A 23733-nucleotide genomic window follows, 5' to 3' on the forward strand; every position below is an offset into this window, starting at 1 on the left:
TAAAGCAAAGACACTTGGGTTGATTTTGGAGAAATCAACTTTATTTGATAGAGAAGCATCTCTCATGTAAAATAAATACCCAGACCTGGTCTGGGAAACTGTTTTGAAGGACCCAGGGAGGCAGGTATGTCCCAGATCTGAGAATAGGTTAGGGGATTTATTTCTACATCACAGAGGAGGATCGCTTTCCCTCCACTCCAGTGGACACAAGCAGAAACTGTGGACGCCCAGGATGGGGGATCAGTTTGGGGGTTAGCCAAGGACATGGACTTCTTCCAGCCTCACACAGAACCCTTGGGCATGCTGTCTTAGACACATCAGAGGCTGGGGATGAAGTAGTCCTCAGGGTCAGAGGTCAGGAGCCAGGCCCTAGCCAAGGTCAGAGGTCAGGAGGATGGAGCCTGTTCTCTGGGCTCAGTGGAAAAAGCTGGGAGGGCTCCTCAGGGCCAGAGGGCAGGTCAGAGGTTGGGGCTGGGAAGCTGTTCTGGGCCCGTGTCCCTCCCCAGGTGTTCAGGCCCTCGGAGTACAGCTCTTGGTTCTGTTCCTTCCACCGGCGGAACTTCGCTCCAGTGAGCTCAGGGTCACCCAGCACTTCCTCCAGGGCCTGCAGTTCCTGCAGCTTTGCCTGAGGCGAGAGTAGGGACACTGCTATATGGTCACCCAAGGAGGGACGGAAGCCAGAACTAACTCTTAAAGTCCTGTTCCCATCACCAGGACACCCTGGTCCAAGAGTCTGGTATCTGGTGTCTGCACACAGAACCTTCTAGAACTTCGCTTAGGACACAGTTGAGTCTCCAATGGAATATGGAGCCCAGAACTGGACCTTAGAATTGGAAAGCCAGGGCTTAGAGTCTTCAGTCTGTTACAGTCTGAAGCTCACAGTAGAGCTGGGGGCCGAACACCAGGGCCTGAAGCCCAGAGCCTCATCCCTCCCATGCCCAGTGCTCCCAGAGCCTCATCCCTCCCATGCCCAGTGCTCCCAGAGCCTCATCCCTCCCATGCCCAGTGCTCCCAGAGCCTCATCCCTCCCATGCCCAGTGCTCCCAGAGCCTCATCCCTCCCATGCCCCAGCTCCCAGCTCACCTTGAGTGTGCTCTGTAGTGCCCGCACACGATGCACTCGCTCATTGAGATGAGGGTCACGGTTGCGACGCATGAAAGAGCTCCGCCACTGCTCATGGGTCAGGGGCTGTGGCTGCCCCAGGAGGGACACGCCCCCCTGCCTCAGCCCCTGTACCATTCCTTCCAGGACCCTGTCACTGCTGTCTGTGGGAGTAGAATGCGGGATGAGAACAGTGAACATAATCAGGTCATCTCTGCAGCCCAGTCCCTACTCCCCGGGTAGCACCTGCTGAAGAGCCAAAAGACGTCCTTGGACTCTGCAAGGGTGAAGCCACGGGTGATGTGTCACTCCAAGTTGGAGCTGGGCCAGGCTGTGTTAAGGCAGAAGGAGAGAGGCTTATCTGCAGCCCCCCACTTCCAGCAATCCAGCCCCTACCTCCTAACCTGAAGTGACTACTCACTGAAGCTGAGCGAGAGCCAGCCTCATCGTCAGGGTCTTCCGCTTCTGTCTCACTGTAGCAATCTAAAGTGGGGAGTTGGAGAACCACAGAGTGGCTTTGGCTAGGCCAGGAAGTGGGCCAGGGGATTTGAGTTCCAGCACCCAGCCTGGGAAAGGCAGGAACTCAGTGATGGCTGGACACCTTCTTCCATTCTCTGATACACTCACCTTCCTCTCTGGCAGAGGGGGCCCGGCCTGGAGTCTGGTACTTGGAAATGCAGGTAATGAGTTGACGCACCCACCTGTAGAGGAGCATGTGGGTCGTGAGGCTTCCGTTCACTACAGCCCACTTATATCCTGGCTTTCCACCCTCTACCTACATCATCTTTTTTTTTTTTTTTTTTTTTTTTTTTTTCCTTACACTTTTTTCTATGGTCCTGGAGCCTGAGTGTAAGGAAGTGCTCCACACTGAGCTATATCCTCTGCTCTCCTTCCTGTTTTCTTGAGACTGTGTCGTACTATATTGCCGTGGTTGGCCTGAAACTCTCAATGGTCTCATCCTTGCAATCTTCCTGCCTTAGCTTCCTAAGTGCTGGATTTAGAGGGGTGAGCCGCCATGTCCCAGATCCACAGATGTGACCCTCAGAGAGCAACTGAGGTAGGAACTCTCCTTTGCCCATTCTGCAGATAATGAAACCGAGGCTTCCCCAGGGCTGGGGTTTGAGTCCCCTGAGCCCAGCTCTCAAGCACATGGAGGCTGGGGACTACATGGGAGCCGGAAAGTAGGAGTGGCACTCACATGCTCAGATCAGACAGGGTCTCAGCAGCAAAGATGAAGGGCTTGTACACGTCATGGGTCAGCTGGAACACACTGCCAGAGAGCAGAAAACAGTCACAGCGTCCTCTGGGCATGCCCATCCAGAACCCAGGGAGAGGCTAGATCAGGAATCCCGCCACCCGCCTCACCTCACCTTCACCCCACCCCTCCTCCCTTCCTCTCCCTTTTCTCCCCCTTCCATCCCATTCCAAGACTTAACTATTTTTTCTTCTGGTCATGTCCACTCTCCAGACTGTAGTTGGAGAGGTTGATAAGTCCCTCAGCCTTTTCATCCTGGGGGAATCACAGCACAAGGGTCAGCAGGGGAGCCAAGTCCTCAGACTCAGCCAGCTCCCTGTCTGGGTTTCTGGAGCTCAGGGCGGGAGGTGTGGCCAAAGGGCACCTCTGAGCAGGGAAAGGAGAGCAAAGGTGCCCAGAAAAACAGCCAAAGGGGAGGAGCCTGCTCAGACAGGCCCTCTCCCAGGAGCGCTTTGTGTCCCAAGCCTTTTCCCTTCTTGGCTTTCCTTTTCCCTTTCACCTGACAAACATCCAAACATGGTTTTCCCAAGAAGCTTCTAGACTTCTTGAACTAAATCAGACACCTCTGCTGGGCTCCCACACATTGCCTGGGATTCCCTTCATCCTAGCACATGACCCATTGTCTTAAGATGTATACAGCCCTTTTCCCCATGGGTCTCTAAGTTACAAGAGGGGCAGGGACTATCCATATCTTCCCTGTGTCCCCAGGGCTCTAGCTCAGAGCTGGGTGCAGTAGGCACCTGAATGTCTACTGAGAGAATATGAGATTGAATGGCCCATCACCAGGATAGATAGAATAGCAGAGGAGAGGAGGGATAGGGAGGGTAAAATTGATTTTCCCTACACTTAAAAAGTGTTTTGTATTTATATGCTCAGTGTGTGTGTGTGTGTGTGTGTGTGTGTGTGTGGTGTGTGTGCACACGCACGTGCATGCCTGCCCACACATGCCACAAGACACATGGAGATCAGAGGACAACTTGCCAGGCCATGTGGGTATTACACTCAAATCATCAGACTTGGCGACATGCACCTTTACGTACTGGCCTTTTTTTTCTGAGACATGAGTCTCACTCTGCTGCTTGGGTTAGCCTGAAACTTGCTAAGTGGCCCAGACTGATGCATGTCTATGTGCCACATGTGTGTGCCTGGTGTCCACCAAGGTCAGAAGAGGGCATCAGATCCCCTAGAGCTGGAGTTACAGACAGTTGTGAGCTACCGTGTGAGTGCTGGGAACTAAATGCCAGTCTTCTGCAAGAGCAGCCAGTATTTAACTGCTCAACCAGCCTTCCTGGCCCCTACAACCTTCTTTTACACACTATGAGCTGATTTATCTACCAAGAGCCACCCCCGCTTTACAAATGGGAATTATGGGGCTCCCCTGTGTAAAACAGAGATAAGAATGGTGGCCTTAAGTTACATGTCACCTATGCAAGTATGCATGGGGTCTCACCTGGGGTTGGTGGTACCAGTACAGGGTGTGTCCCTTGAGCACAAACCAGCAGCGGCGCCAGCGTGGGCCCATAAAGCCACTGGGTACCTTGCGTAGTAGAAGCCATCCATCACAGTCTGGGAGGCCCAGCTCCCGGCAGGACACCCGCCTGCGGCTCAACCTTGTGGCCACACCTGCCCCAACACAGCAGAGCATATTGATATGGTGCCCGCAAGTACCCCTCCCTAAGTCTACCTGCTGTCATGGGGATCCCAGTAGAACTGTTCAAACTCATACTCTGGGTTCACAGTCACAAATGTCCTCAGGTACAGTGACTCTGACTTTAGAGAAGCTGCAAATATAGCTTAGTAGTAGAACACACAATTCTGGGTCTCTCTTCCTCTTTCTCTCTCTCCCTCCCTCTCTGTCTCTCTGTCTCTCTCTCACACACACACACACACAAAACACACATCATATGAGATGAAACTGAAGATCAGAGGGTACATTCTCACAGTCTCGGAGCTAGCAAGAGGCCTAGGCAAGAAGCAAGGGTCTGTGGTTCCAGAAAGGCTGTGGTAAAGGAAGCATGTGTGCACTTGAGGGGTCCTGCCTAGCCCTGGAAAGATTTCTAAGACCCCACCCAGACAGGGGTACTCATACCTTTTGATTTCTTCTGATCAAGGACGGGACTCTGAAAAGACCATGAAGAGCTTAAAGAAAGTTCTAGACCCAGAGCCCATGCCCCTCCTTGCTGAGACCTTGAGTTTACCTTGTCAGGGTGTCCTGAAGTCTCTGGAGGCTCTGCTGTTTTTTCTGGAAGTGTGCCTGGGGCTGCAGGGGCAGTGGTCAGGGGCTTAGCATCAAGGGAGGCAGAGTCTGTCAGACAGGGAGGAGAGAAGGGAATCCATGAGCTTAGACCTAGGCCTTCAGGTAGGAATGTCAGCATGGAGAGCTGGTCAGGCACTCAGATGCCTTGTCCAGAGCATGTGACACCTGCTGGGGCTGTGAAACTACCTGTCCCGGCAGGGTTGGGTTCAGGACTTCCACCTGCAGGCAAGTTGAAGGCAAAGAGACCTTCGGCTGGAACCCTATGGGGAATAAGGGGACATGAGATGAGCCCTGTAGTCCCCAGTTCAAGACATGCCCAGAAGCTGGACGTGGTGGCACACTCCTTTAATCCCAGCACTCGGAAGCAGAGGCAGGTGGATCTCTGTGAGTCTCAGGCCAGCCTGGTCTACAAAGTGAGCTTCAGAACAGAACTGTTATATGAGAAACCCTGTCTCAAAAACCAAAACAACAAAAGGACACACCCAGTAGACAGAGCTCGTTACCTGGGAGACAGTGGGGTCAGAGGCGGTGATTGACTTAGCAGGTGAGGGGAGTCCAGGGGCATCTGGGAAACAACCAGAAACAGTCACAGAGCTGACCACAGGAGTATGGAAGCAGGTGTGGAGGGGTGGGGGCAGGTACCTGTGAAGGGCTCTCGGGCACCGGAATCTTCTTCAGCACTAGGCTGGTCCTTGCTGGCTCTCTCAGAAGCTCCCTCACCACGTTCTTGTGCGGCCAGCCCACCTGAGGGACAGGGATATTGAGTGAGTGGGAGGTTATTTTACTTATTTATTTTTTTGGTGGGGGGTTGAGACAGGGTTTCTCTGTGTTGCTTTGGAGCCTTTCCTGGAACTCACTCTGTAGACCAGACTGACCTTGAACTCACAGAGATTCACCTGCCTCTGCCTCCCCAGTGCTGGGTGTGAGCCACCAACACCCAGCTCCAGCCGGAGGTTCATAAACTTCCCAGCAACTCTTCCCTTCAGGGAGACTCCAGAGCCCCTTTAACTGAGCTCTGTGGAAGACAGGCTAGCACCCAAGTGAGATCCCACCCATCAGCAGTCACCCTGAGATCCTCCTGTTTTGGCTCATGTCAGGCAAGGCAGCTCCCACAGCTCTGGTCTTCACAAGGGACAAAGCCTCGGGTGATTCTCACAATCCCCCAAGCCTCCTTAGCACCCCTCACCTCCCCCTTGCTCCTCTCCCTTACTCACCACCACCTGCTCATTGATCTGGACAATCTCATCTCCTGGCAGGATCTGAGAGCCGGGGGGAGCCTAGTGTGAGGAATGGGGCCCAGAGAATGAGGTTTTCCCGGGGCCTGGAACTGGAATGGCTGGCAGGTGAGAAGGCCTTTAGGGGAGACAGGGATGGTGGGAGTGGGGAGTGGTGGGGCTTTTACCTAGATACCTACCCGGGACACAAAGTGCAGGCAGTTGTTGGTGGTATGGATTTCTAGATTCTGTAGAGACAAAAGAAAGTCAAGTAAAACGGGGTTGAGCAGAGCCAGTGGGCAAAACCTCACACTGGGCACCAGGACTCCAAGTAGGCAGAACAGGAAAGAGCTTCAAGATAGCATTTTCCTAGATGTGTAACTTTGGGCTTGTTGCTGACATGTACATACACACACACACACACACACACACACACACACACACACACACACACACTCGCTGCCACCCATAAGGCCACAGGGAAGCTGTGTCGCTGATTTCTGAAGTAACAGAGTCTCAGAACTTCCTGAAGGGAGAACAGGGGATGACATGGGGTTGGGGAGCAGGGAGACCAACTCTGGTTTTCTTAACGGTCAACTTTAAAGTGTTAAGTGTTCTCTCCCTCTCTATTAAGATGCCACAGAACCCTGTCAGAGCAGAAATGTCACCTGGGCCACACTAAATAGCCCCTTCTGGCTTGGTAAAGGTGCCCAGCAATGGTGAGACTACAGGTAGCTACTCTGGGTCTCCAATAAATATCTGTACACAACAGACTTCGGAATACAAGATTCTGGGCTCCTGGACCATATGTCAGGGCCAGCCAAGGCTGTCGGGGTCTGCGGGAGGAGGTGAGAGAGGTCCACACTCACTGAAGGGTCGTCCAGCTGCACCTGCTCCAGCACAGCCCTCTGCTGCAGCAGCTCCTCTGGGCTGCAGCTCAGGATGTTGTGACAGATCCCGGCCACGTGGCTGCACTAGGGGAGGAGGCAGGTTGGCTGAGTCCTTCCTTGTCCATGCCCTGGGCCTCCCCACCCAGCCCCAAGACTCACAATCCTCAGGGTGTTGCTTTCCTTCTCAGCCTCTGGGCAGTCCTGAAAGCAGAGAACATAGAAGCCCACCTTTAGAAAAAGCTGGGGGCCGCTTTCTCCTTCAGACACGGGGTGGGGGTGAGAAGGGCCTTTGATTTTCCTTACTTGCTTTCTCTACACTGGTCTCCTTGCCAGAACTACAAGGTCTCAGTGTTTCAACGCCAAGGTTTCATTCCTCTGACATGATACCTGACTCAGCAATTGCTACACATGTCCTCTCCCACCACCCTTGCCAAATGTCACCTGAGCTTCTGCCAGGGGCATCCTAGGACCCACCCCATTGCCTGTTACCCCATACCCAGAGAGAGGCAGGGCTTGTCCTATTCTTGCTCTCCCCCCCCCCCCAGCTCTCACACCCAATCTTCGTCTGATTCACGGGTTATAAAAAGCTCTGGGGCCTGGGATGACCTGGCCCTTGTCCTCCTACCTCCTGCAAGACCTGGCCCAGCTCCCCGCACAACACGCCAATCTCTTGGCAGGCAGAGAAGTCATTTAAGTGGGAGAAGAGGTACCTGGCAGGAAAAACAATTAAGACACTGTTGGATGTAATGCCTCACCTGAGAACTGGAGACAGCCCCTACCTTGGTGGTTCGGCTCAGCACAGGACTTTCTTGTCCTGCATGTGCCAGGCCCTGTTATAGGCACCAGGGAGATAGATAGCCATTAAGCAGACAGTTATATTACTAATGATTTAACTTCAACTGTTCCGAGTATTACAGATGAGCTGTAAGTGTGACACACAGGCAAGGCGTCCCTGAGGAGGTGACATTTGAGGCAGGACACATAGGACAGACAAGTGGCAGTGAGGGGGAAGCTCTCATCCAATAGCTGTTGAGGGACCAGGGAGATTGTCCATCAGTGGTAAAGGTGCTTGCCTCCACAGCTGGAGGTCTGAGTGGCTGAGTTCAATAATGAGGATGCACATGCTGGAAGGTGATTCTTACAAGGGATGCACTGACCTTCGAATACACTCCTTTGCGCCCCCCCCATGTCAAACAAGCAAACATAAACTCAACTGTTGATAAAACCATTGAGATGGCAAGCTCAAGGGTGGGGTGGGGAGCAAGGTGGCCCAGAGTCCCTGCACAGACAGACCCTTTGATTTGCTCTGACATATCTGATCAAGAGTCAAGGACTGTTATTCTCTCCCAGGCCCTGGAGGATGAAAAGAGTCACTAGTTACTCCTTCCCTAGTACCTGTTGAGCCAGGAGAGGAGAGCATGTGCCTCCCGCACCAGCTTGACAGCAGCAGCAAGGACATCAGCAGGGGTCTCAGCACAGTCTCCCAGACGGCCACGGACCAAGCTCTGGAAGGCCTGGGTCCTTTCCAGCAGTTCCTGAGCTAGGCTCTGCAGGTTTTCTGTCTGTAGCTTGGAGCCCTGCATCAAAAATGGGCATATTACTGCCCCCTCAACAGCCAGCCCACATAGGCAAACCCCTAAACTGATAGATGCTGCAACCAGTGTGGCAGATGCTATGGCCGTGTGGCCAGTCCTTACCAGGGCCTGGAGCTGTTGCACCCCATCTAGAATGAGCTCCTGGTGGCCCAAAGGCCACACAGTCAGAGCCTTGAGGCTTTGGGGACAGAGCTGCAGCAGGTACTTTCCAGGCAGCTCCCAGTCTTCAAAGGGGTAGTCCTGCAGAGCATCATCAAGGCCTGGAGCAAGGGGTCAGTGTGGGTAAAGAGGTGTCATTACCTTTCTGAGTCTTCATGACATCAGAGCCCTTCTCCTCCCACCTGTCCCTAATGATAACCCTGAGACCCGGGCTGGCTTCTGCCCATCTCACAGCTGATGTTACTGAGTTGAGAACCATATGCAGCAATGACTCTAGCAAGTGTGTCCAGCCGACTGATATTGCCATCTACCAAATTCATGCTCGAATACCTTGCAATCCAGTTACCAAAAAACAAAACAAAGGAGGCTAGTGAGATGCTTCAGTGGTTAAGAACAGCTCGTACTGCTCTTGCAGAGGGCCTAAGCTTGTTTTCCTAGGACCCATATCCCAACCACTGGGAGTCAGGGAGACCTGAGCAGGACCTAACACTTAAAATATCTACTAGTTCTGTGCTTAAATTTCTTCCCTTATAAAACAGGAGAGAGGGGGTGAGGTAGTGGTGGCACACACCTTTAGTCCCAGCACTCACAGGAGGCAGAGGCAGGAGGATCTCTGTGAGTTCAAGGCCAGCCTGGTTGAAAGATCTGGTTCAAGGACAGCCAAGGCTGTTCCAGAGAAACCCTGTCTCAAAAAAACAAAACACAAAAACACAGAGGACCTTGGTTCAGTTCCTAGCACCCACATGGTAGCTCATGACTTTGACAAGCACACTTAAGGTGTACATACTTACATGCAGGCGAAACATTCATACACATAAAGCAAATAAACATTTAAAAATAAGTAAATCGGGAACAACGAAAGCACCTGCCTTCTAGCCAGGTGTTTTTGATCATTGATGTATGCCAAACACTTGGTCCATAGCCAGGAAGTAACAGCCATCACATTTTTGCCGGGCTGTCTACTGTGACAGTACTTTGTGTGAGGCAATGCTTTAAGTGTGGTAGCCTAAGTCTTTAATCCCAGTACTTGAAATGCACAGGCAGGGAGATCCCTAAGTTTGAGGCCAGCGTGGTCTACAGAGTGAGATCCAGGACAGCCAGAGCTACACAGACAAACAAACCCTGTCTCAAAAACAAACAAATGAAACAAACTTTACCCATATTGGCACATTTGATCTCCACATTTCTAGAAGGTGGGGACTATACATCATCCCTGACACACAACAGGGAAAGCCAACGGAGGGAGAGGTAGCGGCTTGCTCATGCTTTGGAAGAAAGCCTCCCACCCCACCAGGCCAGACAGTCACTGGGGAATGTGTGTAGTCATTAGGTGTTCCTCATTCCTCCTGCAGCATTAAGAGTCCTAACTGGGAGCTCAACAAGCCAGGGTTATTTGGACAACTTCCTTCCCACATTGAATGTGTCAGGCTGACTAACTCCCTTCCAGAAGACACCAACATGGAGCTACACATGCCAGTCATACCACCATGGCCTCATTCTGCCTCGTTCATGAATAGAGAAACTAAGATCTGTGGTCACAAACCTGGTGGGTGTCAGTGCTGGCCTGGGCCCCAGTCTGGGAGTGTGACTGCAGTTCTACTGGGCTGCTCACACTGAAAAGGCCTCCGCTGTCAGAGCAATAACTGGTCTCTCCACCCCCTGCTGTAGCCACAAAGGCCCCCATTTCTCTGAGTCTGCCTGTGTTTGTCTCTGGGTCGCCTGGGGAGTGGTGTTTGCTCTGATGGAAACCCCAGCATGGAACTGTGTCACCCCCTTCAGAATGGCTGTCAACCTCAGGCTGAGGAGAGGGGAAAGGACACCAGGGCCAGCCCTGTTCCAAGACTGAACAAATCACTTCCTGACTGTGTGCATGCTTGTACTTTCGAAAAATGGGCTTAACAAACAGCTCACAGGGCCCTGGGGCACAGGGAAGATGACGGAAATAAAGGGGGCGTGGGCCACCAGGGCACCCTGTTTAGCTTAGTGCTGTACCTGCCTGTCGCCACCCTGGAAGGCGCTTGAACACACAAATATATGGAAAGACCCCTTCTCGTGTCTCCTGGCCTATCTCCGTCAACACGGTGCCTATTCAGGGGACCTGGTACACTGTCTTATACATGGCAGACAGCAGAAGCTCTATAAATACCTGTTGACTAATAGACTCGGCGGCAGGTTCTTTCTCCTTTTTCCCTCCCTACTTTCTGCCTAAGGGATACCACACCATTCCCTTCAAATCCACTTCTGCCCCGGGGTCACCAACCTCTCAGCCAAGCTGCCACCTTCGCGGGGGTCCAGGCCTCCACCGGCTCCATGCTGAGCTCCGCCCGCGGTGTCCAGCCCCTGCAGTAATTTCCGCTCCCAGATCCAGCCCGGAGCCCGCCGGGCTGGGCCAGGGCGGGGCCGCCGCATACCTGGGCCCACGTGGCCACCCAGGTGAGGGACAGCGATTGCCATTGGCCCACGGTCTGTCTTCCGCGTGCCCTGCCCCTTTAGCATCCTAGGACTTTGGCAGCTAGTCCCAGGGCTGACGCCACGGGGGTGTGACTCGGACGGTCCGGAAATGGCATGAGATTCAGTCCAAAACTGTCCTCACCAGGAGGATCCCTGTGAGTTTAACGTTAGCCAGATCTACACAGCTGAGTTCCAGGTTAGCCAGGGCTGTGTAGGGATGCTTTGTTTTAAAACAACTAAACAAAAAACTGGCCCCTTATGTTAGCCTGCGAGTTTGACTTATCAGCACCCAAACAAGTGAACCTGGTCTGTAATTGGCGCAGAACAGTGCATGACTAATGACTAGCCCTTCCACCCCAGGGTCCCCGTGGTATCTCTTGTTATTGCCATCCGGAGTTGTTGCACAGACAACTGACCTGGTGCTCATTTCTAGAGCATAACTGTCCTTGATTCATGGGACATCTGTGAGTATCCGAGCAAATGGCTTTAAATGTTTACAACAGGGTTGTGGTAATTCTTGCTTGTAATCTTGGGACTCTGGAAGCTGAGGCAGTGTGAATGGCTCAAAGTTCAAGGAGGACCTGGGCTACAGCGTGAGCCCCTTTCAAAAACACAAAAATGAAAACAGCAGAAACTAAAACTAAGCAAATAATCTTCAGCATGGGACTCTGCCTCCTTTTGCACTCTGACAGTCTATTGAGAATTAGAGGCCCTATCCCAAAGTAAAACTTTTCATTAATTCAGTTATTATTTTAGGGCACAAACAGCCTTTATTGCTTACAAATGAAGAGGAAACATACCAACCATTCCCCTGGAGAGACATTGGCAGGCACATTAGCTGCCTTCTGAATGCACTTATTATTCTTTCTACAATCCCCCCTCCTCCCAAGACAGGGTTTCTCTGTGTAGCTTTGGAGCCTGTCCTGGAACTCACTCTGTAGACCAAGCTGGCCTCAAAGTTAGAGATCCACCTGCCTCTGCCTCCCAAGTGCTGGGGTTAAAGGTGTGTGCCACCACTGCTCAGCTTCATGCTAAAATTTTTGAGGTGCTTTTTATTCTTCCTGTGTTGCTCAGCCTGCTCTCCAAATCATGGATTCAGGTGATTCTCCTGCCATCGCTCCCCCCCCCCCCCAAAAGGAACCACGATTTGCATCACAGAGCCAGCTAGAACAATGCTCTTAAAGAATAGCACAACTGAGACTGGAGAGATGACTGGGCAGTTAAGAGCTGGCTGCTCTTGCAGTGAACCCCAGTTCAATTCCTAGAACCTACATTTGACTCAAAAACCATGTTAATTCCAGTTCCAGGGGATATGGTGCCCTCTTCTGGCCTCCTCAGGAGTTGCATGCACACGATACATACACATATATACAGGCAAACACCCCAGCACCCAAAAACCTTTTTTTAAAAAGCACAGAACAATTTTTAGGATTATAGTTTTAATCCCAGCACTTGGTAAGGCAAAGGTAGGCAGACTCAATGAGTTCCAGGCCAGCCTGTTCTACATTTTGAGTTTCAGGACAGCCAGGAACTATGTAGAGAGACCCATTTAGGCACTTCCAATAAAACTTCTTTATTTTTTGGTTTTTCCAGACAGTTTTTACAGTGTAACAGCCCTGGCTGTCCTGCAATTAGCTCTGTAGACCAGACTGCCTGCCTCTGCCTTCCAAACGCTGGGATTAAAGACGCTTAGTCACTGTGGTACACACCCTCCGGTCCTCTCATCCTCTATACAGAGATTCTGCACAATATTCTGAAAATCTTTCTTTTTGTCATTTTCATAGAGAACAAAAAGCCAGGTGTGATGGCTTATGCCTTTAATCCCAGCACTTGTGAGGCAGAGCCATGTGGATCTCTGTGAGTTCAAGGCTCACCTGGTCTACCTAATTTCAGGATGGCCAGGGTTATGTAGAGATCCTGTCTCAAGAAAATAAAAAGACTGAAATTACAAAATACCCAGAAATTGCTTGGAACAATGACACAGAGACTAACTTTTTAATTAATCTTTTAATATAAAGGTTGTCAAAAAGGCTCTTGCTACCAAGCCTTTTGAGCTGAACTGGACACCCTGGACTCACTTGCTGTCCTCTGACCTGTCACACTGTCACACTGGTGTTTACAAACACGAAAACAGATGTAATAAAAAAATAAATAAATAAATAACAAGCCTGGCGGTGGTGTCACACATCTTTAATCCCAGCATTTGGGAGACAGAGGCAGGAGGATCTCTGTGAGTTCAAGGCCACTGTGACCTACAAGAACAGTTCCAGGAGAGCCTCCAAAGCCACAGAGAAACCCTGTCTCAGGAAAAAAAAAAAAAAAAAAAAAGTAACAATACATTATGAACAATTATACCTGCATAAGCAATTCTCTCTCTTTTAAGCAATTCTTTTTTAAAGCCACACAAGAGAAGTTCTTGTGGAAACTACTTGGAGGGAACCCAAATGGAAAAGTGGCTGACAAGTCACATAGTCTCTTTTGCTGAATGCTGACTGGTAACATCAACTTATCCACCGTAGCAGTGCAGTCCAGACCAGGGCTGAGGAAGCTTGCCCAGTACCTGTTTGATGCCTGAACTCGTGGGCACTGCCAGCCGAGGCTTTGCCTACATGCCTGGCCTGGTCTCTCTGGTGAGTGGGGGAGGAGCTGCTTCTCAGGCCTGATGCTGATCTCTCCTGACAGCTGCTCCTAAGGCTGGCAAGGCAGGGGGGAAGGGACCAGATTTAAAGATCCAGCTGCCCTGCCCCCTGGCAGACTTGGGCGAGCCAGCAGCTGTGAGCATCCTCTGTGCACATAGTGCCCAGGCTAAACAGGTCAGGGACTCCTATGCCCTGGCCTCCATCTCTTGGTACCCCAGGCAACATCTAGTCTTCATTTCTGCTCGACTCCACAGGCTGACAGGAGACCAGCCACCCCCATTATGAGATTTCGACGCTTGACCCCTGGCTACTTCCGGGTGCTACAGGTAAGTACATCATCTAAATACTGGCTTTCTACACCATCATCTTCTTCCTCCCCCTCTCATGGTGGGGCTGATACCCCCAATGGCCAGACTGTCACGTTTCCTGCCGCCTGACTAGCCAGGACCCAGATGGGCACTGAGGCGAGAGGGACTGTGGTGGAATCTCCCTGGGGCAGAAATGGCATCCATATTGTCTCCACCCAGCAGCACCATCTTTTCCTCTTCCTACCTAGAATTTCCAGTTGACCCTTCATGTGTATTCTTCCAGATGCAGGTAGCTGGGGAGCTAAAGGCAGAGCCCCGGAGTCCGCTGGTGGGCATTGTGGCTACACTGCTGGCTGTCCTTGGCTTAGGTGGTTCCTGTTATGCCGTTTGGAAGATGGTGAAGCAGCGGCAACCATCACAGGCCCCGTGATGAGGCAGGTAGCCTCTCACCCAGGCTTGGAGGTAGGTGACTCAAGGCAGGGGGCTGCAATTTCAGAAATGCACATTTTTCCCCTATGGAGATCAGTCTCTACTATCGCCAGAAACAGACTAAACCTGATTCTACTCCCCAATTTTACACTGTACCTAGACTCCGTCCCAGAAGAAGGTGTGTGTGTGGGGGGGGGGGGGGGGACGGGTTCCAAAGCTGGACCTAGTAGGGAATAAACATCTTGGCTCAGAGATCCTTACAGGACTGGAAGGGAAGTTAGAATACGAGGTATGCCCTCTTGTACAGGTCCTTTATTTTGGGCAGAACACCCAGGGAGATCATCTCCCCAAAACCCAAAGTACACATTCAGCCTAGCCACTGAACCACTGTCCATGGGCAGTTTCTCTGCCCTGCATCCTCAGGTAGCTCAGGTGGATGTGTCCATCTCAGGGATCTCAGTGGACACTTCTGTCGGTACACCCAGGCGCTGGGGGGGTACATACGAGCCCATGCCCGCTGCCCTTTCAGCTTCTTCCTGACTGTAGGGTTCGATGCTCAGCTGCTTCAGCCTGGGAGGAAGAATAGGAGTTTGGAGCTGATCAGGTGCAACACCTACCTGCATGGCACCCATCCACCAACCCTCTCCTGACCCCTTCATACCTCTTTTTATGGTCTTTGGATCGGAAGTGGGTCTTCAGGTTGGCGGAATCAATGAAGTACCTCCTGCAGGGATGTAGGGTGAGGGGAAGAGTAAAGAGGCGAGGCCTTGCAGGTATGCCTACCTCCCTGGCCCTAACTCGTTCCCGAACATCAGATTCCGAGCGCGAAGAGATGGGAGGCGAGCTGACCCACAGGTCCCAAGGCAGGTGACCCCGCGCAGCTCGCCGCCAGGATCTCACCACTATGGGCTAGTATCTCAGACCCTGCTCCACCCCAGGCTGGACTCACGCGCAGGCTAAACAGCGATGCTGGCCGCCCCCTGGCAGGTCCGGGTCGGGCTCGGCGTCCAGCTCCGGCTTGGGCCGCGGGAACCCCTGTGGCCGCAGCTCGCGGTGAATCTCATCCAGGTCTGGCCGCCGCTTCTTGGCCTTCATCTGGCGGGCTAAGGAATGTGCTCGGTGCGCGCCGGTCCTGCGGGAGCGACCCATGATCAGTGACAAGATCAAAGGAGTAGAGAAGGACCCACACGTGTTGGCGCTTCCGGGCCGCTCAATGACGTCACGAGAGGTCCGCCCGGAGGCGGAGCAGGATAGCCCGGACAGCCTCTGATGACGTCACGGACGGGCTAGTGGCTTGAGCGCCCCCAGGTGGTCGTGGATGATAGTGACTTGTCCGTTGAGGGGTAGGGGCGGGCCAGAGGGGAGGGGAGGCAGATCCTGCAACTCTGTCAGCCACATCATCACTTCCCGTTTTCCACACCTCGGATTTCAGTTGTAGAGGATACTTCCAACGTCTCTGGAAAGCACCGTGCCATGAATAAATAATTTCATAAATGAGAATAAGTTTGGAATCATGGTTGGAGGTACTCAGAGGTACCCCTAGGCTCTAACAAAGGGCCTCTCCTTGTCTTTCCACCGTTATTTTCTTGGGCCTATGTCTCTTCTGTCTTCCCTCTACTCCCAGGCAAATCCATGGGGCAAAGAATGGAGTACTGTTTCCCAAAGAACCTAGTACCTAGGGATTCCAAACTTGAAGAGTGGTCAGCTCTTCTGGTTTGGTTGGGTGATTGATTGTTTGGTTTTTCAGTACTGGTTATGGAATCCAGAGCCTCATAGATGCCAGGCAGACAGTCTAACAGGCAGGCCACCTCCCCAGCCCAAGAGGAAAATCCCTAGAAGAACCCACATCTCTGCTTTCTTTCTTGGGGCCCAGGCTCCCAAGAGAGGGCTGTCAGGAAAAGGGGTAATAACCAAGAAATGTGTTCTCAGAGTAGGGAGAGGGCCAGAGAGCCTCTCCTCTCTCATTTTGGCCTGGTGCCACTCAGGCTGGCCAGAGCCAACTCCATGGTATGGGGGCAGAGGATCTCAGCAATAATTCAGGGTTCCTGCAGTTGCCAGGAAACAGGGAGATGGCATGTGCATCCCTGGGGAGAACAGGTTTCTAGGCCAGACAAAGCAGTGAAATGGGAGCCCAGAGTGCTGACTGGAGGCCTGGGGACCTCCATACTCCCCACTCCAGCTCACAAAGGCTGAGGAGAGACACAGGGTGGGACCCCGAGGAAGACCGCTAATATGATTACAATCATAGGATTTACAGGTGTGGGTCCTGAACTAAAAAAATTGAGTGGAAAACTTTCGTGCAGCTATTCTAAGAGATGAACAGCCATTTACATTCCTAAATGCAGGAAAACGGACTCTCCAAAGTGCTCTCTTCATTAACCTTAGCCAATATGGGTCAAGACAAGGGGCGGAGGTGGAATAAGCCTGCCCCAACCCCAGAATCATTGGGACCCATTGGGATCGGGTTTACCTGCTCGGCACCGTGCCAGCCAGGGAGAATGGTACATCTTTCATGAAGTCACCGGATCCCTGGGACAGGCTCTTGGTTCCTCCAAGTTTCTGGAACCAGACCCACTGGTGCCCATTGAGCTACCACCTTCTGTGCCTGGTGCCAGGCTCCTTTCCCCTGCAGCCATGAACCAAGCTTTCTGGAAAGCTTACAAGTCCAAAGTGCTGCAGACTCTAGGTGGAGAATCTGAAGAGGACCTGGCAGAGGAGGTGGGTACTGGCCATGTTTTCTAGAACAGAGAGACAGTGTGTGTGTGTGTGGGGGGGTATAAAGATCATTAAATAAGCTTGGGAGGGAGACAAATTCATTTATGCAAAGATTGTAGGCACAATCAGGGATTACAAACAGCATGGTGCAATGATGGAGAAGTTCAAAAACACAAGGAAAGGAAGAGCTAGGGTGGCCAGAGAAGCAGTCATGGACTTCCAAGGAGCTCATGAACCGCTGTAAGATAAAGATTGTTCTAATGCCACTTGGCAGTAGCCACAAAAGTACATGAAGCTTGCCACAGCTTTCTAGTGGACAAAGCTAAGCAGACTAAGCAGAGATGGTTTGTCTAGAGAGGTAATGAGCTCTTGCTTGCAGAGGCAGGAAGAAAGTAGTTTTTATACTCTGTGGTCCACAGAAGCAACATTCCATCAAAGCCGTACTTAGATTGTACTTAGTTCTGGCAGAGAGGGCAAAGAGGACTTGGAAACTGGGAGTCTGTGTCTAGAAGTTGTGATAAATGGCAGTCACACAAACATGTGGCAGGGGCGGGAACTAGTGAGAGGGTGGATGAGCATATGCCTAGACAGGTTGGCATCCAGGGCTGGATTTCTATGGGTGCCTCCATAGGGAAAATGCTACAACTGTTGTCTCTGTGGAAACACCAGTGCAGTGAACTGGCTTTTGTGATTTGTCATGGACATGCATTTTGAGCAGGATTCTGTACCTGTATGCTTTCATCTAGGCATTTGCAGGTGATGCATCTAGTTGGTAGGGAAAATTTGAATGCTCTGCCAAGGCCTCTGTTTAGCTATCTGCCTGCAGGAGGATAAGCTACAGGAGTGGATTGTTTAACCCCACGAGTGTCCTTGTGTGAGTGCCAGACAGCACATACATCTGTACACAGAAGGAAAGGTGTAGCCACAAAGAGGCATGCTCACGTACAGGTGTGCGTCTGAAGTCCTATGCATCGTGTGCCCTTGTCCGAGTTTTTGAGTGTGTTTGGGTATGTGTGGGAGTGGGCATGTGTATATGCTCAAGGGTGTCTGCAGAAATTTACTGTGCAGCCCTGTGTATGTGACCAGGGGCATTATGTAGTATACCTGTGAGCATTTCCCTGTGCCCTAGTGGAGATGCAAAGTGGGTGTATAGGAGGGTTGTGCTTCTGTGGTATGTAGACCCTTTAACGTGTGTGCACCGGCTGGCTAGTAACGGGCCTTCTCTCATGCTGGGGGGTCTTGTGTCCTAGAGGGAGAACCCAGCATTAGTGGAGTCTGAGATGGCAGAACCCTCGGAGGAGGCCTTCAACCCCATGTCACAGCTGGCTCGAAGGGTGAGTTCCCGGGCTTTCACCCAACCCTGGGAAGCCTGGCAGAGGCTGTGTTAAAGCCCCAGGAGGTTTGGTGGCCTTCATTCCTGACATTCAGCTCTTTCCTTCCTCCCAGGTTCAGGGGGTTGGGGTGAAAGGCTGGCTGACAATGTCATCTCTGTTTAACAAAGAAGACGAGGACAAACTGCTGTCACCAGAGCCCTATGCTGACCAGTATGTGTGTGGCCTTAGTAGGTGGGGCTGGAAGGGTCCTAAGATCTCTTTTTCTGGCTCCCTCTGCTCTGTTCTTCACACACACACACACACACACACACACACACACACACACACACACACACACACCCGCAGGCTCTGTCTTCTTATCAGGCAGGATATAGCAGGGTTAGATCTCCTGGAACTGAGGGAAGTCCTTATGGGTGGCTCCTCCCTCTTCCTCAGGACTGCCAACTCCCTAGAACCCAGGAGAACAGAGAAGGCCTTTTTAGGCACTTGCAACAGAGTGGTAAAGCCTCACCCTCCACAGCAACTGTCACCAACATAGGTTCCCTTCCACTGATTCTCGTGGTGTACCTGGAGGCCTGAGGACCCCAGAGGACCCCAAGGCACACCAGTTTGGAAAGCACTGATTTATACGGTCTTGGATATTGAGAACAGACCTAGGGCCTCATCTCCCTCTGCCTTTTCCTTCAGAACTGAACACCTGCCCATCATATTGCCTTCTGCTCTACCCCTCCCCCACCCTTTACTCTGGCCCCAGGGGCTCCTTTGCTCCCCACCCCCTAACCTCCATTGCCTTCCTATCCCAGGACTTTTCCAGAGACGAGACTCCTTTGGGCATTGCCATCCGTCCTTGATAGCCCTTCAGCTTCTGCCTCTTCTTCCTGAGGCATCTGTGCTAGGATTCCCTCCACTTTCTCCCGCGTGCCTAATTCCTCTTTCCCTAACCACTTGGCTCGCCCAGCAGTCTCCTGTCCGCTCCTCCCGCCCCCCTTGGGGGGGTGTTCTTATGGGCCTAAACAAGCCCACCCCAACTCTCTGTCGTGCTCTTCCCCTCTTAAGAGATCTTCCCTGGCTTTCCGGACCCTGCTTGTCTCCGTTGTCTCCAACGGAGGAAGGGGAATCCTGTTCCCCTCTGCCCAGCCCTCTCAGCTCCTCTTCTGACCCTGTTCCACTGAGCCCCGGAGCCTCTGAACCCTGACCTTGCCCCAACTCCCTTGACTACACTTCTTGTCTCTTCTGCACACTGTCCCCTTCTGGAACCTCGGGCCAGCCCGCTGACCCCCGCCTCTCCTGTAGCCCGCTGGCGGCGCCCCCCTCATCGCAGGCGGCCGCAGCCGAGACAGAGCCGCGCGGACCAGGATTCTGGGACGTGTTCGCCAGCAGATGGCAGCAGCAGCAGCAGGCGGCGGCGTCCATGCTGCGCGGCGTGGACAGCACGGCTGAACCGGACCCAGATCGCCGGGACAAGCCTGCCGAGGAGGACACGGAGTGCCCCGAGACACCGGAGGTGGACCCCGCGGCAGGCTTCAAGTGGGGTTTCCTCACCCACAAACTGGCAGAGATGAGGGTGAAGGCCGCGCCCAAGGGAGACTAGCCGGCGCCTGCCCTTCCTAACCTCCCATAAAATCTCCTGGATCAACACCCAGTGTGGCTGTGTAATTTTTTTTCTCCCAACAACAGGAAAAGCTACTCTTAGGTAGGCGATCTCTAGCTAAAGGGTTCCTCGCCTTCTTTCCCGAAAGAAGTGCCAAGACACGCCAGGAGTCAGTATGAATGGCCTTAGATTTAAGGTACAACTCTCCAGAATGCCCCAGAGAGCATGCGCCACTGCCCTGCCCAGCTTCTTTTTTAAAAATTCAGCAAACCCTGCTGGTGGTCCAGTGGCATACGCTGACTAAAAATGCTTGAAAATATCGGGGTAACGAGGCAGCACTGCCCGGTCCCAGACAGGTTTGTTGAGGAACAAAATTGGCTGCCCGTGGGAGACGAGGCAGACCAGGAATTTTGGGAAAGTTTCCTGGAGGAGACTGAGCGTAAGGGAAGGAAACCTAAGGTAGAGGAGGGACAAAGGCTTCGACCGGAGCCTGGGAAGAAAACCTGCGACTTTGTGTGTCCTGGAGGGGAAAAAGGGGACTCTGCTGGGGATATAGTTCAGTGGAGGGCTTGCCTAACTGCGTGAAGCCCCTGGGATCGATACCCAGTTGTTACATAAACCACACTGGTTGCTAACAGGGTGAAGCTGACCTGAGACAGTCAGTCAAACAGACAGACACACAGACAGACAGAAACACACACACACACCAGGAAGTTACAGATGGCAAAATCTTTACCGAAAGGTGACCCAGTTTTAATGATTTCCATTTCAGACCCTCCAAATCTCAGCCTTCCTTACCTCGGGACCATGGGGAAGCGGGAGGGAGCGAAAAGCTCCAGGAATCTTGGATTTCTTAAGCAAGCTACAGTTTATTGAGCACTTTCTATATTCCAGGTACATTTGCCAGGAGCATTACAACTACTCCAGAATGCTACCATCTACTTCCTTCAATAACGGAGAAAGGCGGAGTGTTTGTCCAATGTTACACTCAACCTGGAACCCACACTCAAAACCCACAAACTCAGCCACACAAACCAGTTCTCCCTTTCCCCAACCTCGACCGCTAAGTCAAACTCATGATCCTATTGTTAAATAATATTTTAGCTTTATTCAGTAGTTCGCTCATCTCTTACCCCAGTCCATCACTTTTCACATTCAGTCTCCAGAGATGTTATGTGGCCCCCCAACCCCTTTCCGCTGTCTGCGTCTGGCCCTTGTGGTCCTGCCTGCTCAGGGTGCAGACCGGGAAACTGAGATCTAGGGGGAAAGGGTTTATTCACGGATGAGGCGAGCTCTCCGGGAGCCGTCTCCGGTGCTGTGATGCTCACACCTCGGACTCGCGTGGCGGAGCGCGCGCGCGCTGGCAGCCATATAACCACTGGATGACGCGCGCGTTGCGTTCCACCACTGACACCGGGGGGCGTCCGTCCCGCGTGGACCCCGCCGCCTCCGAGCCGCCGCCGCAGCCTCCCGCACAGTCCGGGTTGCCAGCATCCCCGTCGCTGGATGTCCAGTCGCTAGTGTCTCCGGAGCCGGGCAGCAGCGACGTTGCGACCTGCGGGCTATGCTCGGCGCCCCAGCTCTGTGGGGAGAAGCGCTCGGCGCCCAGCACCTCCACCAGCGCGCGCTCCAGGCCACAGTAGTTGAAGAAGCGCTCCTTCTCCGACAGTGGCAGCGAGCACGTGGGACACAGCGCTCTCTTCCCTGACGCCTCCGGAGCATCCGGGGACCCAGCCCAGCCTGCGGGAGCCGCAGGTCTCTCTGTCGGTCCCGGGCTGCTCGGGGCAGCATCCCGGGGGGCGCCCAGGAAAAGGCGTCGTACTAGCCCCTGGCCCTTGGCGTTCTCTTTATTCACTGAAGCCTTGCAGTCCCGCTTCTGGCGGTAGAAGATGAGAGAGTCAGGCCTTGGTTGTCGCCTGCCACTACCCCGGCGGGCAGGTCCAGGCGTCCTAGGTGATGCAGAGGTCCCCAGCTCATTGCAAGGGTGTGGCGTCAGCGGTCCTGGTCCCCCTCTCAGGGCTGGCTCCTGACGACGTACTATCACCTGCTGCGTCTTGACGTACTTGGCTTTGTCGGCCTCCAGCCTCTCTACGGCGCTGGGGGTTCGTCCCCTCGATGGCGTGGAGGGAGAGGACAGGAGCATCTTAGCGGAGCTGGGCAGGTCAGTGCTCCATACAGTTAAGGATGGACAGCGAACAATTCTCCGGAGTTCCAGGGGCCTGCAGGGAGAGAGTAACTGTCTGAAAGAGGGTAGGCTGTCCCTGCCCCTCTCCTGGGTAGAGGATCAGCCAAACACCCCTCCCCCACCAACTCCCCTCCCCCACCATTCCCAGGGAGCAGAAGCTAGACCCACCCCTCTCCAATCCTTAAGAGGCATTGGATGATTCTTTGGGCGGGGGGGGGGGGGATGCAGGGGGAGATGCCCCTTTGAGAGTGCTCCGATCTGGCCACTGAGCCATGTACACGAACAAGCAAGCAGGACACTTGGAAAGGAAAATCAGGCGGGTCCTAGCTCAATTCCCGAAATCGGCTTTAACCGGAAAAAATACCTCTTCCCAACAGAGCAACTTCAAGCCCAAGACTAGGAGGTTCCACAGCCACAGGCTGGCTACAGCCGACCCACCCTTCCCGCCCTCAAGCACCGAGGTCAGGGACATAACCATAGGGTAGGAGCTTCTAGGAATTGCTGCCAGCTTCCTCGCCCAGGCCCAGCAGGGCTATTCAGGAAGGAGAGGGAGGTGGTCCTCAGGCTAAATCAGTCCGCTACTGCCAGCCACTGTGTGCCCCATACTAAAAGGAGTCCAGGAAAACCAAATGGTTAACGGCACCTCGTCCAACCCTGCACTTCCATTTCAGAAGCAAGGACAATGTCAGGAGAGGAAGGGGCAGGTATGGGTCCTTTTGAGAGTAGGGTGTCACCTGGGACCCAGATTTCATGCCTTATTGTGCAGATCTAGATAGTCTTGGACGCCCTGCTTGCCTGTCAGAACTTCCCTTTGGTTGTTTGGTCTCGGCTTCCGCTGCTGTAAATCCCAACAGGAACCCACTAGTCTCACTAAGCGGTCCCCTCCACTGATTCTGCCTAATAACTTGCATACCCAGAAACCTGCCCTCCGGGTCCCTGCCCCCATCCCATCCAGACACCGCTGACCCTTCCTCATCTCCCTTGTGCTGGAGGAAAAGGGCAAGAGGACAGTAAATCAAGAGCTGACAGTTTCCTTGTCAGCTAACAGAATGGGCCACCCACATGGCTCAACACACCCACCCCTGTCCTCCGATTTCCCAGTTCCCATACAGCTGAAAGAGACTTATTAGTTCTGGGGACTGAAGGGGCAAGAAGGAACAGCTAGGCAAGGATGTGTGAAGAAGGCTGTGTCCTCCACCCTTCACAGAGACCTTAACCTTAACAGCTGAGGCCCTGGTCACTCCAGCCCCAGCCCAACCTGTTCCACTTTCCACACCATTACTCCACACTGCCACCTGGTATGTGATAAATCTGCCTAGTGTGTGCCCCAGCCAGCAGGGCAGTAATGGGGGCTGAAATTCCAGAGTCCCAGAATGAGGAGACAAGAGACACAAGACACTGACAGCAAGACAGGCTTTCTGATCAAGCTACAAATTTTTATTTTTACACAAGGGAAATCTGTTAGGAAGGGAGGGGGTCAGGATAACGGTTGCTAAGTAATCTAACCACTAGATGGCCTGTGCTCAGCAGCCAGCAGTTTCGATAGCTATCTTTGGAAGCCTGTGTATCCTGATTTCTGGTAACTGGTCTTTGGGTGGGGGGGAATGGAA

The 23733-nt window shown here is 52.9% G+C and overlaps 4 protein-coding genes across 5 annotated transcripts; 1 reads left to right on the plus strand and 3 right to left on the minus strand.

The window, feature by feature from the left end:
* Positions 1-19: 19 nt before the first annotated feature.
* On the minus strand, positions 20-10947 carry Cnksr1 (connector enhancer of kinase suppressor of Ras 1). Of its 2 annotated transcripts, none has more exons than XM_051173562.1 (21): positions 10732-10947; positions 8415-8572; positions 8113-8294; positions 7343-7427; positions 6877-6918; positions 6697-6801; positions 6028-6075; positions 5828-5872; positions 5256-5357; positions 5117-5178; positions 4800-4873; positions 4555-4661; positions 4446-4476; positions 3807-3979; positions 2538-2611; positions 2300-2371; positions 1729-1802; positions 1523-1584; positions 1348-1432; positions 1084-1265; positions 20-625 (listed from the first exon to the last, which is right to left on the minus strand). In XM_051173562.1, exons 1-21 carry the CDS (start codon positions 10781-10783, stop codon positions 380-382), a joined length of 2061 nt encoding a protein of 686 aa, XP_051029519.1. In that variant the 5' UTR covers positions 10784-10947; the 3' UTR covers positions 20-379. The 2 variants fall into 2 exon arrangements, with proteins under 2 accessions (XP_051029519.1, XP_051029518.1); XM_051173561.1 differs by having other exon boundaries at positions 5828-5890.
* A 3643-nt stretch (positions 10948-14590) lies between these two features.
* On the minus strand, positions 14591-15470 carry Znf593 (zinc finger protein 593). The gene is made up of 3 exons (XM_051173475.1): positions 15248-15470; positions 14960-15022; positions 14591-14868 (listed from the first exon to the last, which is right to left on the minus strand). The coding sequence occupies exons 1-3, from the start codon at positions 15445-15447 to the stop codon at positions 14727-14729; spliced, it is 405 nt and encodes a 134-aa protein (XP_051029432.1). The 5' UTR covers positions 15448-15470; the 3' UTR covers positions 14591-14726.
* A 1399-nt stretch (positions 15471-16869) lies between these two features.
* On the plus strand, positions 16870-19944 carry CUNH1orf232 (chromosome unknown C1orf232 homolog). Its single transcript, XM_051173707.1, has 4 exons — positions 16870-17016; positions 18264-18347; positions 18460-18557; positions 19641-19944. Exons 1-4 carry the CDS (start codon positions 16933-16935, stop codon positions 19936-19938), a joined length of 564 nt encoding a protein of 187 aa, XP_051029664.1. The 5' UTR covers positions 16870-16932; the 3' UTR covers positions 19939-19944.
* Positions 19945-21049: 1105 nt separating this feature from the next.
* Positions 21050-22207, minus strand: Fam110d (family with sequence similarity 110 member D). The gene has a single exon (XM_051173486.1). The coding sequence runs from the start codon at positions 22079-22081 to the stop codon at positions 21263-21265; it is 819 nt and encodes a 272-aa protein (XP_051029443.1). The 5' UTR covers positions 22082-22207; the 3' UTR covers positions 21050-21262.
* Positions 22208-23733: the final 1526 nt, after the last annotated feature.

The sequence above is a fragment of the Phodopus roborovskii genome, unplaced genomic scaffold (assembly GCF_943737965.1).
Source record: "Phodopus roborovskii unplaced genomic scaffold, PHOROB, whole genome shotgun sequence".
Lineage (NCBI taxonomy): Eukaryota > Metazoa > Chordata > Mammalia > Rodentia > Cricetidae > Phodopus > Phodopus roborovskii.

Excerpts from the sequence above, each read along its gene's own strand:
- CUNH1orf232 (XM_051173707.1), top strand. The coding sequence starts at position 16,933 with ATGAACCAAGCTTTCTGGAAAGCTTACAAGTCCAAAGTGCTGCAGACT. Across the intron at positions 17,017-18,263 it reads AAGAGGACCTGGCAGAGGAG|AGGGAGAACCCAGCATTAGT; the intron begins GTGGGTACTGGC and ends CTTGTGTCCTAG. Across the intron at positions 18,558-19,640 it reads CCAGAGCCCTATGCTGACCA|CCCGCTGGCGGCGCCCCCCT; the intron begins GTATGTGTGTGG and ends CCTCTCCTGTAG.
- Znf593 (XM_051173475.1), bottom strand. The coding sequence starts at position 15,447 with ATGGGTCGCTCCCGCAGGACCGGCGCGCACCGAGCACATTCCTTAGCC. Across the intron at positions 15,023-15,247 it reads CATCGCTGTTTAGCCTGCGC|GAGGTACTTCATTGATTCCG; the intron begins GTGAGTCCAGCC and ends ACATCCCTGCAG. Across the intron at positions 14,869-14,959 it reads TCCAAAGACCATAAAAAGAG|GCTGAAGCAGCTGAGCATCG; the intron begins GTATGAAGGGGT and ends TCTTCCTCCCAG.
- Cnksr1 (XM_051173561.1), bottom strand. The coding sequence starts at position 10,783 with ATGGAGCCGGTGGAGGCCTGGACCCCCGCGAAGGTGGCAGCTTGGCTG. Across the intron at positions 5,891-6,027 it reads GCCTGCACTTTGTGTCCCGG|GCTCCCCCCGGCTCTCAGAT; the intron begins GTAGGTATCTAG and ends TCCTCACACTAG. Across the intron at positions 2,372-2,537 it reads CATGACCAGAAGAAAAAATA|TGTGTTCCAGCTGACCCATG; the intron begins GTTAAGTCTTGG and ends GCTCTCTGGCAG.
- Fam110d (XM_051173486.1), bottom strand. The coding sequence starts at position 22,081 with ATGCTCCTGTCCTCTCCCTCCACGCCATCGAGGGGACGAACCCCCAGC.